Below are 13,489 nucleotides of genomic sequence, written 5' to 3'. Positions count from 1 at the left end.
ATACCGACGCTATGAATGCACAATGTCAGGGGGCGCTACAGTTGACCCAACGGATACCACAAAGGGAAAACATTCTGCCAACTGTCCTCGGGGTGCACACACACCTACACTGGAATGGACATGTGCAAGCACTCAAAGAAGAACTTACCTTCACATTACTGACTTTTAATAAGTGAAAAGGATTTGGACTACCCTGGCCGTTAAACTCAGATGAGCTACAGAGACCCTTTCAAGAACCAGATTTTCAGGATGAGTTTTTGGGGGGCGCTATGAAGAAGCTGTTGGCAGGATCGAAGTTTGGATGACTGGGAAACTTCTGATTTATTTTTATGAAAAGGTGTTATTCAGTTTTGCCTTTCCCTTTGTATTGTTAGCAACTGGGTGTGAAGAGGTTAAGTTCTTTCAGGAAACAGAAGCAATTAATGACTTAGGGGGAAGCCTGGGTATCCTCAAGTAGGTCATAAAGGAGTCAGAGGTGCAATTACCTTGGGAACTGTGACAAGGCCTGAACTGATGTGGTCTTTGGCTTAGCAAGGTCAGTGAATGGGAAGGAAGTCCAAAGACTCTGGATGGAAAATGCTTTCCATCTTTGTTTTCCAATGCTGCCATCTCTGAATCTGTTGCAAAACTCCTGCTACTGAGTATTGCTCTTCATCTTGGCATATCTGATAAAATAATATTTTTTAATGATCACTCTCCTAGTTGCTTCCCCACTAATTGTGATACCCACAAAACTTGGATATGGGATTCTGCCCATAGCCTGAATTCTGATGACCCTTCAGCTCCCCGGAGCTTGTTGATATAAGCAACATGTGCCATGCTGTCTGCTCGCATCAAGACAGAAAGAGTGCATATATGATCCCTTAAGGTGAAGGACCTTTAAGAGCTCCTGGGCAATGATATGGTACTGCTTGCCCTTCTTGGTCAAGGTCTCTTAAGCTGATTCTGATTGTACTGCTGTTACACAATAACAGCAACTAAAGCCAGAAGGAAAACATGTGGAACGAGAGTTCATTAACAGTAACCACTAGAGGAAATGGAATTCCCATTCATTTCAGGGAGGAGTGATACAGTGTCCAAAGAAAATGTTGGATCTTAAACTTTCTCCTTTCAGACTCCACTGAGCTAGGAAGGAAGTGTTACTAAGCTCCATGGCATCAGTTTAATGATAAATAACATGATTCCCTGCATATGTCTCTCTGAGAAGGGACATGCCCACCCACTGGCCAGGAGGAGGCTAATGAGCTCCTCTGGGCCTGTGCTGCACTAATGAAGTCCAGCTGCCCAGCTTGTTCCTCCTGGAGAAGGAGGAGTGGCTTAAAAGGGCAAGCTTGCCATAGGAAAGGGCAGTGACCACAAAGGAGGCTGCTCCACACAGAGACTGATAGGAACAGACAGGCCAGTCAAGCAGGAGACAGCCACGGAACACGCCACTTCCAGAGCTCTCAGCTGAGAGCAAAGCAACACGCCCCAGGAAGAGGGGTAGGAGGTAAACCCTGCGAAGGGGCAATAGACTTTCAGAAACTGAGTCTGTAAAGCCCTATCCAAGGGCTGTCTGAGAGGCTGACCCCTGTTCCAGCCAGACTCCTCTCTTGAAGTGGAAGGGAGGAAGAAGAACCAGCCCTCTGCCAGGGAGCAACTGCCCCAGAGAACTCCCTACAAGTGCAGCCACTGGGGGAGTAGAGTGGGTAAATCTCCCTTGCCAAAGCTTAGAAAACACTGTGATTTGAGCTGCCAGAACTATTGTCTTGGTGTCTTCTCCAAGTTGATCGCAAATCCCAAGCTTGAAATAAGTGACGTTCCAATATCTACTGCTGATTTTTTCCTTAGAGTAACTTGGGATCTCACAGAATAGTTGTTCGGATAAAGACCATTGTGTCTCAGAGCTTTCATTCCACTACAAAGCATGACTGGGAAGACTTGGAATTGATGAAAGCCTGTAGGGCAAAGAGCAGCACTGATAATGATCTGGAGCTTGGACAAACTGCAGACACAGCACACTGATATCAGTGAGAGATCTGCTGGAGTTTGAGCATGGCATGTAGTCCTAAGTATCTATACCAACATAGAGATAATAATTAGAAAAGGAATTCAGTACTCTTCAGGGACTGAGTTTGACACCTCTGTACCCGACAAAGTTCTAGAAACCAAAATACTTTAGCCTATGACCTAATCAAACAGGTCTTTCTGAGCCCTCATTTCTAAGAACAAATGTGACTATGTGGAAAAACAAGTAAAGAAAGAGACCCAACTTAGGTAAAACTCTGCAAGTACATTGGGGATGACATTTTTACTGCATCAGATTAATCCTACTTTTCCTAACATGGAAAACAAACAGTAGCAAAAATAACAACAATAACTGAAGCATGTGTTGGTTTAGATAAATGTAATTAACAAATAATGTAATACCTTCAGTTCTTGTGCATCTTCTTTTTTAATAAATGCCTGTGTGACATTAATTCCTCCAGCTGGTTTATTCTTATTTCCATGGCTAGAAAGAGTATTTTCAACTTGTTCAGTCAGTTTTTGGATAAGTGCACCTAAACAATCATTAAAAAAATTACAGGGATACTGTCAGTTTAAAAGTAGGGTATTTTAAAAATATCTCCCCTTCTATGTCATTTACCAAGTCTTAGATTAATGAATGAAAGATATTAAAAACATGAATTTACTTTTCACCATTTATTATTTGTTTTTTTTTATTTCTACAGTACTGCAGATTTAACCCTCCCCCCCAAAAAAACAACAACAACAACAACAAAAACAGCAGTTCTATTCAGAAAGGTGACTAAATATGGTAGTGAGGTTCCATGTTTATTGTTTCTCAATCATTAGGACATATAATATGCTCACTTTACAAATAAAAATGTTTTCACCTGCTGGCATGCAAATTCAGTCCAGGACATCTAAGTCAAGTTGGGTTCGTTCCTTCATGGAAGCAACAACAAAAATTCTGCAAGCCAAATTATGCTCAGTGATACTGCTGTAATCTTATTGTTTTTTATGGGATAGCATAGGTGTAAATGATTGGTCCTGTAATTAAATGATTGCTTCTTTAATTGGAATTTAGTAAACAATTGTGTTGATGACACAAAAGAAGTAACACACACCAGCCCCCTCACCGATAGCCCTTCAGAGTTAATACGGCTAACAGGAGTAAAGCAGAAAAAATTAATTTTTGTCACTTCAACTTCCAGCCATTGGATTGTGTTGTGCCTTTTTCTGCTAGACTACAGAGCCCATTATTATATTTGTTCCGCATGTAGATACCTATCAACAGTAATCAAGTCACGCCTTAACCTTCTCATCTGTGTTCATAGAGTGCACAGCACAACTGGGGTCTGATCTCAACTGGGGCCTCTGAATACTACAGTAATATTAATAAGAGTAAAAGAACAATATAAGAACAATATGAACTTGCATAGAGAGGAATATACACAATAGTGTATATTCTAGCTTTAGAGTGTTTTGTAACTTATTGTTTTTATTACCTATTAGGTATTTTTAAATCATTTATACGTTACCTTAAATTATTACTTATAGACACAAAAATAATGAAAAAACCTTTTGAAGGCTTGGAAGATGTTTCAATCTCCTCCATTTCACTTTCTTCAGTCCAATCCATATCACTTTTGCCTGTAACCATCCCACAATTATTCATGCTGTTGCTGGATGCTTTTAGCTGCAATAATTCTGGTGATATATATGAGTGCATAATATCATCATCATCCACTTCCTCTTCTGAGCTGAACGGTGGAGTGCTAAAACAAAAAAGCGTATCAGATGAGGATTTAATGGGTTTCAGTATTACACACATGTGCACAACTTTGAGCTTCTTGTGTTTTTTCCAATACATTTATGCATTTTTCTGTTTGAAAAAAATCACCTACAGTAACCTGGAGTTCATATACAACTATTTAAAAAATAGTTATATTTTTAGTTATTAAAATAACAAACTGACAACCCAAAATCATTCCAAAATTAATGTACTTATAACCTCAAATGTAAACATCCTCACAAAAACAAAAGCCAGAGCATATAGTCAATCTTGCAAGATCAACAAATGTATGCTTTCATGGATCAACAGGGAAAACAAAGTTCAGTGTCAAAGATGTTCCACTAAGAAAATTCTGCTCCTGGTTCCTCCCAGTTAAAAAACCTAGGGACAGTTAGCAGCAGCTTCCTAGTTTATCTTAATTGGTCAGCAGGCACCCACAGAAAAAGTGAATTTTGAGATAATGAGTACCCAATCTATTTAGGACTTTACAAATCAAGCTTAATATCTTGAATGGCATCCAGAGACAAATTGGTAGCTTGAGCAATTTACAGAGTACAGGTGCAATATGCATGACATGAAAAGCACCTAGAATACTGTGTTCAAATATGTACATGCTAGAAAAATATTGACAAAATGGAACAAAAATACCGTATTAGCAACAAAGTCTTAAAAAATTAAGGTCTAAACAGGCAAAAACATAATATGGGACAGACAAAAAAAGTGACATCACCTCATGGTACTCTATGCTCTGCCTGCTCAATTATTAAGAATACACATGCTCAAATCAGAGCATGACTTCTGTTAGGGATTATAACAATGGACTCAATAGGTATTAAATTTTAAGAAAAAAACATATGATTAATACAGAGCTTCTGATTTTAGCTTAATGTTTTTTTGTATTAGCAAATTCAATGTCCAGTCAAGGGCAGTTAACTAGAAAACAATTTCTTCAAGACCAGAAATGAGCAAAACTTACCCAATACTAGATGTTTTTCTGGAAACCCCCTCTCGAAAAACATGCTTCCTGGGTCTATAACAAACAAAACAAATTATTTCTAGACTCCGACTGCCAACTACATATACAGTGAAAAATCTATTCATTCATATACAAAAATAGTAATTTTGTGGCTAATCCCCATTAAAAACTAGCCAGAAATGTTTACATCAACTCTCTTGTTCATGAAAGAAGAATAAACCTATAACACTATTAGCAGAACACGAATGAGTTATTTATGGCATAAGTGCTAGGAAAGTGCTGTCTCTTACCTTGGTGTAGATGTATTTTCAGCAGAAGTCATTCTTTGTCCAACTGGGCATACAGCTGTAGAAGTCCGCTTTGCTGGTTTTGGCTGCACTGTTGATGAGGAAGTTGCCATATGAACCATCTTTTGTTTATCTAGAAAAGAAGTTATGTTGTCAATCTGAATATTAAAAAGAAATGTAGATGTTGTTGCTCATCAGAAATCTTAAGTGAACTTGTGGCTATAAAAAAAAAACTTTGAATGCTGCTCAAAGAAGCCATTGATTTTCTCCATTATTAGAGAGAGACATTGCTTCTATAATCAAATAAAAGTAGAGCGCTTTTTAAGTGGTGTAGTGTAGCTGGCAGCTAAAACATAGCTATTTAGGTAAAAGATTACAAACACAACCATAAATAAATGTACACACAAAACTTTTACTTTAGGGACGAATGTACACAAACAGAATTATTTTAAAAAACCTGGTACCAGTAAAATAAAATAATTCTGAAATTTGTCCAACCTTCTGAAGCAAGACGAGAGCTGGAAACAAGCCTATTACAAGCCGATGAAGATCTCTCCTCAATCCTGAAGCTGACCTGGCGTTCAAGATGCTCTCGAATTAGTTGAATGTCAGGCACTTGTTTCTCTTTTTCTTCTCTGGCAGATTCAACAGAAACTAAGACTTTGTTTAAGTAGTCACTCGGGATACCACGAACACCCTGAAGAAATAATACAAGTTAGTTACTGTTTGACTGACAGCATAACTAACATAAAACATTTACCTTTTACATAACAAACAGAAAACAATACTTTTCTAAATATATATATATATATATATTTAGAAAAGTATTGTTTTCTGTTTGTTATGTAAAAGGTAATCAGAAGCTGACAAATAGGCATTGAGGATGGCATCATTGGTGGAGCAAGAGTGTAGAAGGTGATATGGTAAAAGCTGAAGGAAAAAAGGAGAGAGAAAATTATAAAGCGCCTTGAAGGCGTGAAGACAAAAGGTTTAAACTAAATGCAGTCAAAAAGGTTAAGCCAATGGTTTATAAAATGTAAATGTTTTATGTTAGTTATGCTGTCCATCAAACAGTAACTTGTATTATTTATATATATATATATATATATATATAGTAAAATACTTTTTGTAATGGCTTCACAGCTGTTTTATAAACAATGCATTACTAGGGCATATTCTGTTGTCATTCAGAACAGAATGCTAATGCATATGTGAATTCTGGGATATCTCATATCTCCTAAGTGGAAGAGACAGAAACCTTTCAGAAAACAACATTTGACAATTGCAGAGATTGGTCTCATATATTGTACAGAGATGGAAGTCAAAAACAGTTCTTGATTCTCCAGTCTAAAACCTAATGAACCTTATAGAAAGGACTGTCCCTACATGTGTATATTCCTACAACTACTTATTTACTGAATACCAACAGTGTACTTGGTACTGTATGAACATGTAACATGATACAGTCCATGATCCAAGGATTATCCACAATGCAATTCATGCACAGACAGTGGAATTTACAAGCATAAAATGCACTTGGTGATTGCTCAAACTGTAAGAGAATCAGATCCTGTTTAGAAAATACTGTTGAATGGGTTTTGTAGAAGTGCATTTTAAGGAGGATTTGAAAGAAAAGAGGAAGATCATTTAGCACGTGAGAAGATTGAGGGAATGCCAAAGGTAAGTTCCCCCACAGAAGAAAGTGAAAGACAAAAGTGAGAGGGGGATACAAAAGAGGTACTAGGAAGAAGGGAGGTAATGAGAATAAAGAACACAGGTGGAGGCAAAGCGACACAGAGCCTTTTATACAGTACTGCCAACTCAAAGAATTAAAAACCATGAGTCGGACCCCACTATCATGATTTTTTCAAAATAATACATTTTGAATTCTTTTTCTTTGCCTTCTAGTTTCCGAACTTTTCGGGGGCACTCATTTCACTTTTTCAAGCACTCTTCAGCAATCATTAGGGCTAGAAACTCTTTTTTTAATGAGATCATCACACAATTTCTTAATTCCAGCAGCTGCAGCTTTGACAGACACTCTAAATATCATGAGAGTTGCCATAAAATCACAAGAGTTCAACTGGCCAAGAGGGCTACATCCTTCACTGAGTAAACTGTTGTAGTTCCACTGAAGTCAATGGAGCTATGATGACTTACACCAGCTGGGGATCCATCCCTGGAATCACTAAATTGATTCTGAATGAGCAAGGAAGTCAGCAAAGGGATTAAAAGAAAGAAGGGGACCCTCTGTGAAGGGAGAGGTTCATTATTTCAGCAGCAGAATGTTGATAAGATTGGTTGGAGGAGGGATGACATGAGATGTGGGTCTGGTAGGAGGAGGTTGTGTTAGTTTAGCTTAGAGATAACCAAGGTACTTACAGTGGAATGGGTAGAGTACAAAGGACAGATTTCTGAGATACTACACAGGACAAAGCAGCATGATTTGGCACCAACCTGGATGCAAGGGAAGGCAGCAGGGGTGGAAAGAGAAACTGAATATATTGCTGAGGTTGAGAGTCTGGGTTATGGAAAGGATAGAGTAATGGAGAAGGGAGGGAGAGGAGCTGACTTGGGAGAGAAACGAGTAGGGAATAAAACTAGGCTGACTTTAAGATTGTTGTAGGATTTCAAGGATCATTCAGTTTAGTTTCTCTTAAAAGGCCACCACAAGTGTCACACTTCCCAAGATGAAGAATCCAGTGCTCAGTGAGGACTTTAGCTTGGCCCCAATCAGTGCTTGGATAATCATTGGCGCTGGAAGGAGGCAGAAGACTCAAGAGTTTCGTCTTCACTGTACTACAGTAACGTCAAAGCCTTGGAGGGGGGATGTCTTCAGAGCTCAGACTATGCCTCTTTGTGACAGCGTGCAGCAGGACAAGGAGGGGCTCTACTCAGCTTAGTTCTTTGGCTGGTGAGGATGAGGCCTGGGTTACACAGTTTTAGTACTGCTATAACTATGATGGGGTGTGACTTTTTTTAAAAAACACTGATAGTTACTAGTGCAAAGAGTTATACTGGAATAAAGATGCCTTATACTAGTATAACTTATTCCCTTTTCTGTTCCAGAGCCAGCAATACGGGTATAAGCACATTTCTATCTATACTGGTATAGTTAAAGTGGTACAATTTGTGTGTGTAGGCAAGGCCAGAATGCTAGAAGATTGTGGGACACTGAGAACCTGTTCTCTCTCAGGGGTGCTAGAGATAAGTCGCTATCTAGTAATGAAGTGTGAGCTGATTGAGATAAGCAGGGGAAGCAACAAAGGGGAACCTACTCTAGGAATCAGATGAACTCATTCTTGGTGGGGACCAACAAGGGCAGGTTAAAAAAAAATGAGGTGAGGATACACATCAAAATGCTGGGGACTCTGAAAAATCCCAAGATGGCAGAGGCATGCAGGCGAAGAGAGAGAAGTTAATTGTCTGCAGTTTACACTGAGGATTATAGTGGCTGCCAGAGCAATCAACTAAACAATGTCAGCAGTGAAAAGAAAGTCAGAAATAAAACATCTTGCTTAAAATTTCTGAAACTCCTCCCACCCACATAAATTTTAAATCCAATTCCCCTTTCCCAGGCAGAGACAAAAATGAAACTGAGATCCCAAGACAAGAGAAAGATTTTGTACCAGCTGTGTGGTCCTTAGACTTTCTGCTAAAGCCTTCAGTGACAGAGGAACACAAGGAGAACAAAGTGGGTGTAAAGTAAGGGCTAATTCTCAAAGCAGCCCAACGGACAGAGAGGAGCAAGACTAAGCCATATGTGAAATCTTCAATTCATAAGATACAACTTTGAAGAAAGGGAAGACCCTCAAATGTGAGGCACAACTGGGGTGACCAGGTAGCAAGTGTGAAAAATCAGGACGCGCGCGTGTGTGTGTAATAGGGCCCTATGGGAGAGGGGTAATAGGATCCTATATAAGACAAACCCCGTAATATCAGGACAGTCTCAAGAATAATGAAGGCATCTGGTCACCCTAGGCACAACTGCACCAAGATAGCTTCAGATTGATCCTTGAAGGAATCTCAAATCCAAGCAGTTACACTGCCTTGGATGTGGCTGCCTGAATTGTAGTCAAGGAGCACTTGCATAATGGCAAGTACTAGATCTAAGGTTTTATTTAAGAACCCCATATCATTTAACCTTGTGATAATAAATACGTTATTTACGAGTATTATAGTAATATTAGTGAAGTTTAGACAAGTGGAGAGAAGTTAGCTCTGAAATACACGCATTCAGCTACCAATACATACATATTGGTTCTGATTTTTCTTTATCGCAGGGGAAAAAGATAAAAAGCATTGTGACAGGGTGTACCAGGACCTTTGAGGCCCCCTGCTGGAGGCCTTGCAGTCCTACCACACCTGCTCCAAGAAAGGAGCAATGAAGGTGGGTCCTCCAAGCCCCCCTACAAAGGCTGCAGGGAAGCAGCCAATCAGAGCACAGCAGGTTCAGATAATAGGAGCTGCTGGGCCTGAGCAGGACAATTGCTGGCTGGTACCAGAAGTCTAGAATGGCGAAGGAGGACTAGAAGGATATGAAACTCCACAAATAGCCACTGGGGAGAAACCCTGCTCATGCATGGACAGGACTGTGAAGCTCTCCAGGCACAGAGGCCTGGGACAGAGAACGCTGACTAAAAGGGGACAGAGACTGAGAATCTCTTCAGGCAAGGAGGCCTGGGAATAGGGTTACGACCTGGCCAGTATTTCACTGACCTGGCCGTGTTTTTTTATGGATTTGCCAGTTGCCAGAAAAATAATTTAATCTGACAGGTTTTTTTTATGTGGGTCTAAAGATTTGCATTATTTATTATCACAATACACTGGGATAGCTAATGTTAAACGTTTCTCTGTCCAGCTAAAGATGCTGCAGTGTTCCCACTTCCACAGTTTAAGCGATAACAGATCAAAACTGTTGAAAATACAGCAGTTGTGTCCCACCAACATGCAAGCGTACCGTGGGTATGTGAAAGAGGGCTTGAGTCACGTGAGAGTGAGGAGACTGGGGATGTTATCAATCTTATCTAAATGTGTTTTCTCTCTAGATACTATAAATGGCTGTTAAGTAGGGGGGGAGTTGACAGAGTTGCCCTGTGGTTTGGGGATGGGACTGTGGCAGGCTTGCCTTGGGGGGTGGGGTGGGGAGGGCTTTGCTGGATTTTTTTTGAATTTCAAAGGTGGTAACCCTACCTGGGAGATACCCTGCTTAAACAGGATACAGACCAGAAGGTGATGGGACAGAGTGGAAAGCGGCCAGAGAATAGTAGCAGCAACCAAGTAGAGGAAGCAGCACATGGCTGCTTTCTATAGAGTCCCTGGCTTGGGACTTGGAGTAGTGGGCAGGCCCAGGTCCCCCACACCGGCCACTGGAGAAGTGGCCTAATCCCCAAGGAGGAGATAAGACACTGCAATAAAAGCCCAAGAAGCAGGCTGGGAATTTAAACAGGCCCAGGGATGGAGCTGAAGACCCTGAAAAGGGCCAACCACTTGTTGAACTTTGTTACCCCAGAAGGGGACCTAAGTTAAGGAGTAACCTGTCTGGAGAGCTGGGACACCATAGTACTGCTGAAGGCAAAGAGTCTCCAAGGAGAAAGCCCTGGGGGCACTGTTCTGAACAGGGCAGGGACAGACTTAAAGCTAGCCCGGAAGGGGCTGAGAACTAAACCCAGAGACAGGGCTGCAGATCAACAAGGTCATAGCAATAGTCGTTGTTGGACCTTTGTTGCCCTGGCAGGGGTTCATCCATTTTGACCATGTTGTCTTAGCCAGAGCCCTGAGCCACTAAAGACCTGTCTAATGAGGGCAACAGCTGACAGGGGGCGCCAGGGAGAGCAGAGAGTACAGGATCAAACCCGGCCAACAGGAGGCACTTACAAGAGGTGAGTGCACCCTGCCATAAGCATTATTGTGGGGAGCACATATTAGAACAGCATAAAAACACCCACTATCACTTCCCTATAGGAACTAAGGAAACATCCAACCTTAAATCAGTGGGCATTAAAGATAAAATACATGATACTGAGGATGAGGGGACATTTCACACTGGTCTCTAGCAACCACCTCCGGCTGACAAGGTGTGTTCTTCCTCTCAGGAGTGATATTGGGACATAATGGTCATTGTGGATTGTGGTAGGGAAGTGAAGGGGAAAGTGAAAAAAGGTGGAACAAAGGAATTTCTCACCACTTAATGAAAAATAATCACTTAAAATAACCTTACTGCTTTAATTCCCAAGGATTCCAACTTCTCCACCAGGGTCTGCTCCAAAACCGTTCGTAATTCTTTAGTTAATGAAGGATTAGTCTTCAAAGCATTTATTAAATGTTGCTTACTTCTTCCTATTTTGTGTTCGTTTTTTTCTATTTCTGTAATATGATAGGAAAATTACATTCAAAAGGGATATTTTAAAAATGAAAAGTATCAATACACAGGATGAGACAAAAAGACAAAACTTAACCATGCATTTTTTATAACAACAGACACATGTGTATGATATTTTCTTTGTGTAGTGGTATTTCGTCTGCTCAATGCTGCCTTTTTCTTTTAACAAAATCTGGAACTTATTTACAGAAACATAGATCTACTTAGAATCCACCACTTAAATAACCTTAAAGCAGTCACTCTCCCTTGATTGACAATGCTTTTTCATACTATATGTTGTAAAGATACATGCACGAATATGGAACTGTGGAGAGTAGAGTATGCACTTCTGGGAAAGGAAAATTATTTTGTGATAATTAAGTTCTCTAAAAGTAATATTTCAAGGCCAAACTCTGTGTCATGTCTTCTGATTGGAAATATGACAAGGTAGTGATTTTTCTCATCTCCTTCGGAGCTCCCCGAACATTAAAACATTCTCCAATAAGGCGTCAGGTAGTAGCTCTTTCTTAACCTTTCGGAAGTGAAAAGGTGAATTTAAATATTTTAGTAATTACAAAAATATGGTCTGAATTATCAAATTAACAGAACACACATAATAAATATTGCATGTCTTAAAATCCTCTAGACCTGAATAGAGGATTTTTTTTTCCTTTGAGGGCTGATGGCATCACACATACAAAGTAGGGAAGATAAGCTGTATTCTTTATTCTTGCACTAGATGTCACTGAGACCTGCATCTGACGAAGTGGGTATTCACTCACAAAAGTTTATGCTCCAATACATCTGTTAGTCTTTAAGGTGCTACAGGACTCATTGTTGCTTTTTACAGATCCAGACTAACATGGCTACCCCTCTGATACTGAGGCCAGCAACTCTTGGAGGAAAAATACAAACATCCTCAAACCAGACCCTGGCAGACAAGTAAAAGATTAAGGGCTAGATTATGCCCAGGTCCTACATGGCCACACAAAGGAGTTAAGGGAAGCAAAGCTCTCCTTACCTCCCAGACATGTAGAACCTGCCTGGATTGTGGCTTTGGCACAGCAGGAACATTACTGGATACCTCTGACCTTCCCTATGACCAAGTGGGAGGGGACTATCGCACCTATTTCCATCCTGCATTGGCCAACAATGCTGACAGGGCACTTGAGCATATAACATCCCAGAAAGAGATATAATAGCATAGCTATGTACCATCCCATACAAAGGACCATGCCTCAAGGAACAATTCAGCCCTCTCTGATTTTTCATGTTTTATTTTAAAATAGACTTGTCATTATTGTAATTTGTAAACCTTATTTATTTAAAAGGGGATTCAATTTAACTTTCACATTTTCTCCACTGAAAATACTAATTTTTAAAAGTGCCATACAACTATCAGCAAACCTGTAAAATTACTATGTAACAATACAGTGCAAAGGAATCAATTTGGATTACAGACTAAATTCAAGATTTTCAAAGGTGAGCAGTGACTTTGGCTGCCCAACATGAAACATCTTAAAGGGGCCTGATTTTCAGGGGTGGTTGCTGAGCACTTTCTGCAACTTGGGTTCCTTTAAGGTGGCTCAGGCTTGGCAATCAAAAGGTGGAGCACTTAAAATCACTAGTTACTTCTGAAAATCTTGACCTAAATGCATGTGAAACTGCAGCTAGTAGAAAATTAATTTACAAAAACCTACTTTTGATAATTTAGAGAACAGTATTTTATACTCACCTTGCTTGTTATTCAATCTTATTTAATAATTTTATATCTATCTTGTCCTCAATAATTTATTCACAATCCCTTTGATTCTGTATTAATAAATATTGTTTCTTAAAAGTATTCTTTAACTTGCTGTTTTTGTGGCTTAGAGCTATTAGTTCCTTTCTTATTCCAGAATGGAAACTGTTTTTTGTAAGCCATAAAAAACAAAAGTCTTTTAGGTACACTGCATAATCAGGGAATGCGAAACCACAAAAAGTCTGCAAGTTGTAAATTATTTCAAAACCTTGTTTAAACTTCTTGTTTGCTTCAATTTTCAGCTCTTCTGGTACTCTCTGACGACTCATGTCCATGGGAACTTGCT

At 39.8% G+C, this 13,489-nt stretch overlaps 1 protein-coding gene across 7 annotated transcripts in view; it reads right to left on the bottom strand.

Annotated features, from left to right (window-relative positions):
* DZIP1 (DAZ interacting zinc finger protein 1) overlaps positions 1-13,489 on the bottom strand; it is an 81,581-nt gene that overhangs the window by 8,428 nt on the left and 59,664 nt on the right. For 6 of the 7 annotated variants that reach the window (XM_045009759.1, XM_045009769.1, XM_045009727.1 and 3 more), the window contains 6 exons: positions 11,262-11,407; positions 5,540-5,738; positions 5,045-5,174; positions 4,755-4,808; positions 3,565-3,761; positions 2,410-2,540 (listed from right to left, as the gene is read on the bottom strand). In XM_045009759.1, the coding sequence (XP_044865694.1) occupies positions 2,410-2,540; positions 3,565-3,761; positions 4,755-4,808; positions 5,045-5,174; positions 5,540-5,738; positions 11,262-11,407 (857 nt within the window). Of the gene's footprint in view, positions 1-2,409; positions 2,541-2,876; positions 3,034-3,564; positions 3,762-4,754; positions 4,809-5,044; positions 5,175-5,539; positions 5,739-11,261; positions 11,408-13,489 lie in introns of those variants that run through there. The other variant, XR_006578048.1, reaches the window with a different exon arrangement.

This window comes from Mauremys mutica, chromosome 1 (genome assembly GCF_020497125.1).
Source record: "Mauremys mutica isolate MM-2020 ecotype Southern chromosome 1, ASM2049712v1, whole genome shotgun sequence".
NCBI lineage: Eukaryota > Metazoa > Chordata > Testudines > Geoemydidae > Mauremys > Mauremys mutica.
This window is presented reverse-complemented; position numbering and strand designations above follow the sequence as displayed.